The 5,706-nt window shown below is 46.6% G+C and overlaps 1 protein-coding gene across 1 annotated transcript; it reads right to left on the bottom strand.

Moving 5' to 3' along the window:
* Window positions 1-815: 815 nt before the first annotated feature.
* Calml3 (calmodulin like 3) lies at window positions 816-2,314 on the bottom strand. Its single transcript, XM_034509563.2, has one exon. The coding sequence runs from the start codon at window positions 2,157-2,159 to the stop codon at window positions 1,710-1,712; it is 450 nt and encodes a 149-aa protein (XP_034365454.1). The 5' UTR covers window positions 2,160-2,314; the 3' UTR covers window positions 816-1,709.
* Between the last annotated feature and the right edge of the window lie 3,392 nt (window positions 2,315-5,706).

Below are 5,706 nucleotides of genomic sequence, written 5' to 3'. Positions count from 1 at the left end.
CATTTTTTGGTGAACCCCACTCTAGGGTTCACATCACAAAGCATTGACTTCACCCCCTCTTGGCACTCAAGGGATGACTGAAGGGGCCCCTCAGCCTCTGCACAACCTGATCTAACCTCTGTGTATGGCTAGTGTGGACAGAGCTACTCTGAATTGCTATTGCACCTTGTTTGGAGCTATCTCTCAGTTAGACTTTCTAACCCTCTACAGCCTTCTAAGTACCAGGTACTTGACAATGACTGGAGAGCTGTACTATACGTAGCAGGAATAAATACCCGAGGTCCTTCTTTACTGTACTTGACTTGGGCCTTGTAGCAGCTTTACAGATATTTCTTTCTTTTTCTAAAATTGGGGTTTGCAGCACAAATTGACCTCTAACTCCTAAGGACAACCCTGAACTTGTGATCCTGCTCCTTCTAATCCCCCCCCCCGCCCCAATGCTGGTAACACAGGTATTCACCCCCATGCCCAGTTTGTGTGTTGATTTTTAAGAACCCAGGGCTTTATGCTTGCTAGGCTATCAGTTGAGCCCTCTGCATCCAGCCCTTTACTGAGATGTAATTGTTCTTCGCTACTGACTTAGTCATTACATGAGAGATATATTGTATCCAGATTTTTCTATACACATCAATATAGGAATTTATTGTATTACAAAACACACACACACACATAAAACAACAACAACAAGAAACAAAACAAAAACAAAAACCAAACAAACAAAAAACCCACAGAGGTTGCCGATTAGTTTATCTCCTAGACTTAAGAAACAATGTTTTAGTTAGAAGTTAAAAGGAATTAAACTAGAAACATGGGTGTCTTATTTTACTTATTTATTCCCCGCAGCTTCCTTCTCTGGCATTTAAATTTCTTTCCTTCTAGATGAATACAAACATGTTACAGTGACCCCCAGCTTTACTTTCAGCTCAGAAAACAGACAAACAAACAAGCATAAATCCAGGATCACAGAGGTTTGATTGAGACAGAAAGGAACAAGGAAAGTCTGCATGGAAGGGAAGTGATGATTTCCAGACAGTCTGACCTCAGTCATTAAAATCTCCACTATTGCCCTTCATCCCCATGCCCAGACGCTTTCCAAATTCAACAGATGCAGTCTTTAGCCAAAGATGCCCAAGAACTATGATGTATGAACTGATGGCCACAGGCCACCTTGATGCGGAGCGCTGGGTGCTGGTGACAGCCAACGTCTCCCCTCCACACACACACACACCCTACACAACAATATAAATGGAGATTCCTGCCGGAAGTATGCCCTGGAATTGATCATTTCTGTTGGAAACAGGGGGCTAGGGGTTAGAGGGAAGAAGAAAAGAAAAAAAGAAAAGAAAAGAAGAGACGAGAAAACAACGGAAACAAAACAGGGGCGAGGGTCCTTTGGCTCATTGTTGGTGCAGAGATGAGACATGCTGGTTCAGCTCTCGAGGGCTAGGAGGAGGTGTTGCCTGTCTCAGCCGGAGGAATTCTCAGTCAAGGAGAACGAGCTGGTGGGAAGTTGGCAGAGTAGGAGATGCAGAAAATGAAATGCAGACTTGTGGATGCAGTCCATAGAGCCCTGAGGAAGCTGGGAAACAGGGAAAGACACCTAAGGCCTGGCTAAGATTCTCACCACCATAAGGGTAGCTATTTATCCAGCCAAGCTTGTAGCCCAGGAGCCTCGTGTGCACCTGGCTGTACCAGTCTGTGGCACAGCCTCACTTGGACACTAGCATGTGAACAAACTCCTCATAGTTCACTTGCCCATCACCGTCTGTATCTGCTGCCTGGATCATTTCCTCAACCTCCTCATCGCTCAGCTTCTCCCCCAGCCTGGTCATCACGTGCCTCAGCTCGGCTGCGCTGACATAGCCGTTGCCATCCTTGTCGAACACTCTGAAGGCCTCCCGGATCTCCTCCTCACTGTCAGTGTCTTTCATCTTCCTGGACATCATTGTCAGGAACTCCGGGAAGTCCACGGTGCCGTTTCCATCCTTGTCGATTTCATTCACCATATCTTGGAGCTCAGCCTCTGTGGGATTCTGACCCAGGGACCGCATGACAGTGCCCAGTTCCTGGGTGGTGATGCAGCCATCCCCATCCTTATCAAACAGAGAGAAAGCCTCCTTGAACTCGGCGATTTGCTCCTCAGTCAGCTGGTCGGCCATGCTAGCAGGTCGTGGGTGATGTGGCAGATGTGGCCAGTCTGGTCTAGGCTTCCAAGCACTAACTGTGGGCTGGGCTCCTCTCCCCAGCTCCGTAAAGACAGGTGGAGACTGCAAGGGGCGGCTGTCTGGCTGGCTTTCTAGCCCTGGCTTGACTGGCTGGAGCTTAAGAAGGAGCAGGGTCCTCCCCCATCATCGTTGGTCTGGTAGGATTGGGCTGCCATCCGTAGACGCCCCCGCCCCTGTGGTTGCCTGAAGGCCAGGTCCTGTTTAGACAAGAGTCCAAGAGCAGCAACCAGGCCGGCCTGCTAATTGAGCTGACGCCAGCTCTTGTGTGTGAAAGGCAACTTTCCTCGCCAAACACCAGCAGGGCCGGCAGCGGTCACCTTTCTTTCATCCAGGTGCAGGGAAAACCTTTGAATAAAAAACAAACCAAACCAAACCAAACCAAACCAAACCAAACCAAACCAAACCAAACCAAACCAAACAACCAAACCAAACCAAACCAAACCAAACCAAACCACTAACCAACCAACCAACCAACCAACCAACCAAACAAACAAACAAACAAACAAACAGAGCAACGACAAAAACCCCCGACCTGGTCTTCTGGCTCTGAGTTTTCCATTTTCCCCTTTTGATTTCTCCATTTTGCACCTAACTCCAGACCAGGCTTCTATTTTGCTCTCAATAAAATAAGCATAACCCCTTTCTTCCACGGACCTAGAGTTTTCTGTGAATGAAAAGTAGAAATTGCCTGTGTGCTTCCTGTCTTGGATTTCTAAACTTGGTCATTTCCCTGAGCTTTCAGACGGAATGAAGGTTTTTCTTCAGATAAAAGCAGGGTGACCACCTGCTTTTGGAAATGAAAGGCCTGAGTGGAGAAGAAATTCCACCAAAGTGTTTGCTTATTATTTACTCACTCACAGCTATGGACTGAGTGCCTCGTATGTGCAGATGTTGCTGGAGGCTGGGAAGAATACAGAATGGACACAAGTTCCATGTTCAAACTGTGACTGAGTCATCAAGAACACTAACAGAGAAGCTGGAGCAAGGTCACTGGATAGTTTTGATGCACGCTACAAAGGAAGTGGACGGCAGTGGGCCATAGTGGTGGCGCCTGATCAAGGACAACCCTTCTGCAGAAAGACCCTTGGGAGTGACCTAGAGAAGGAGGGGACACGGTGGGGCTAAGAGGAGGAAAGGTTGTCAATATGACTGCTGTCTAGTGAATGGAGGGAAGACAGGCGGGAAAAACAGACAGGAGAGATCTTGCCGGCTCAGCAAGGAATCCCTCCACTCTCCTTTGACCACAGCACTGTTGAAGTGTTCAGCAAATCTTTGCCTGAGCCCTGTATGGCATGGAGCCAGAGCAGAAGGTGGGTGAATCTCCAGGAGGCAACATAGTCAAGAAGGACCCCAGCTACTGGATAAGGAGGGATGGGGGACAGGACTGTGCTTAGAAAACATATTTTACTTATAAGGACCTATAGCTATTGAAGAGAGACTATGCCAGACTATCACGAACATCGGTTTTTCTCCCTCCGACTCTCCCTTCTTCATGTTAGTATTTACAATACTAACACAAACGCCTTCTTCATTCAAGTAGATGACAGTCTGCTCTTGTCGTCTCGAGGGAGTTTGTGTTCAGGAGAGAACAGGAGCTGCCTATCTGCCAGATGATTTACTTCCTGCTCAAAGGGCCTTGAGTGTGTGGGAAGAAGAAGGAAGGAGTTCGCTGTGGGAGAGGCAAGGAGGCAGCAGACTTCTTCCCCGCTCACCGTAAAATGAACTCCAGGGGAGCAGGGTGTGGACATGAACCCAGGGGTGGGTGGAGGAAGTAGGATGATGGGCGTCTCAGATAGCACACAGTGAACAACCACTCCATTAGTGGCCAGAAACCACTCTCCTGTCCTCCAAGTGCCTAAATGTTTGGTGGTGTGGGAAAGAGGTGCAGGTTAGGAACCCCTAGGGTACATTGTTTTCTTTCTTTCTTTCTGTCTTGCCAGCAAAGGGCTGAACGTGAAATAGAATAAAATAAAGTTGGTTGATTTGGCGATAAGAAGCTACCATTTCTGTTTCTAGGCTGAGATTTGTCTTCTCTCCTCATAGCCCTCCTTACTGATAATGATTTTCTGGGTTAGTTACTCATCCTGTGGCTATATCAAAATAGTTGACAGACAATTTGAAGTAGACAGATCAGTGGCCAGGCACTTCCTGACCAGCCAGATGACCTGAGTTCAAATCCCCAGAACTTACATGGTGGGAGGAGAAAGCAGCACACAAGATATTCTCTGGTCTCTACATATGTACTATGGTGTGTGTGTGTGCACACACACATATACACACACCTATGCACATAAAAATGTAATAAAAATTTTCCCATTTCATTTTTTCCATTAAACCTTGTGTTTCTATTATCAAAGGAAATAAAGATTTAAAAGCTACTACAGATAAAAATGTATATTTTATTTTTAGGTTTTTTTTTTTTTTTTAGATTTATTAGGAATTGGTGACCTGCACATTTGTATGCACTCTGTGTCAGAGTGAGGAAGTCAGGAGAAGGTGTCAGATTCCCTGGAACTCAGGATCTGGAGTCAAGGATGGTCGTGAGCCATCATGTGGATGCTGGGGGCTGAACTCAAGAGCTCTTAACTGCTTAGCTGTCACTCCAGCCCTATTTATTTGTGTGTGTGTGTGTGTGTGTGTGTGTGTGTGTGTGTGTTTGCAATGTCTCTGTGTGGGTGCACATGCCCAGGCACATGTGTAAAGAACAGAGGACAACTTTATAGCATCTGTCTTCTCCTTTTCACTTTTATTCGGGTTCCGGGATCAAATCCAGGCCACCAGGCTTGCACTACAATCACCTTCAGTCACTGAGTCATCTCACCGGCCCTACACTTTGTTGAACTCTGAATATTCCCTTTTTCTTCCTCTCAGTTGACAGCCAGAGCAAGAATTTACTGGAAGACAGACTTTAACCATTCCCCTCCCCCTCTATCACCACCTGGCAGCTGCAGGGGCCATGACTGTACCTGGACAGGATGCCTGCTGCCTCCTGGAGAAGCAGGGCTTACGTCTCTAGAAAACAATTAACCCATAGCAGACAGTCCCATGGAAGATGGGGGCTTAAGGCTGGATGAGACAATCCTACTCCTTCAAGAGGACACAGGTAGCTTTGGGTTTCTGGTTTCTGGGACATGTTTTTGTGGGTCAAACATCCAGTCTTTGCCCACTTGTTTTTTTTTTTTTTTTTTTTTTTAAAAAAAAAAAAGGCACATTGAAAGAGAACCCAGGAAAGACATGAAGCAGAATTGCTTTGTACCATGATTCACAAAGCACTGCCTTGTGGTGGCCATGCTGCTGCAATTCGAAAATTAGGAAACTATGGCAGAGGGAACAGCTCTCATTTCATGGCTTAATCTTTTCCCTGAAGCTCTCAGCCTCCACACTGACTCCTTTCTTTCCAGAAAAAGAAAAAAAATCATGTGCCACCTTGTAGACCACTGGTTCTCAGCCTTCCTGATACTGTGACCCTTTAATACAGTGG

Source organism: Arvicanthis niloticus, chromosome 8 (assembly GCF_011762505.2).
Source record: "Arvicanthis niloticus isolate mArvNil1 chromosome 8, mArvNil1.pat.X, whole genome shotgun sequence".
NCBI lineage: Eukaryota > Metazoa > Chordata > Mammalia > Rodentia > Muridae > Arvicanthis > Arvicanthis niloticus.
Note: the sequence above shows the minus strand (reverse complement) of the source record. Positions and strands in the feature narration are given on the sequence as shown.

Excerpts from the sequence above, each read along its gene's own strand:
- Calml3 (XM_034509563.2), bottom strand. The coding sequence starts at position 2,159 with ATGGCCGACCAGCTGACTGAGGAGCAAATCGCCGAGTTCAAGGAGGCT.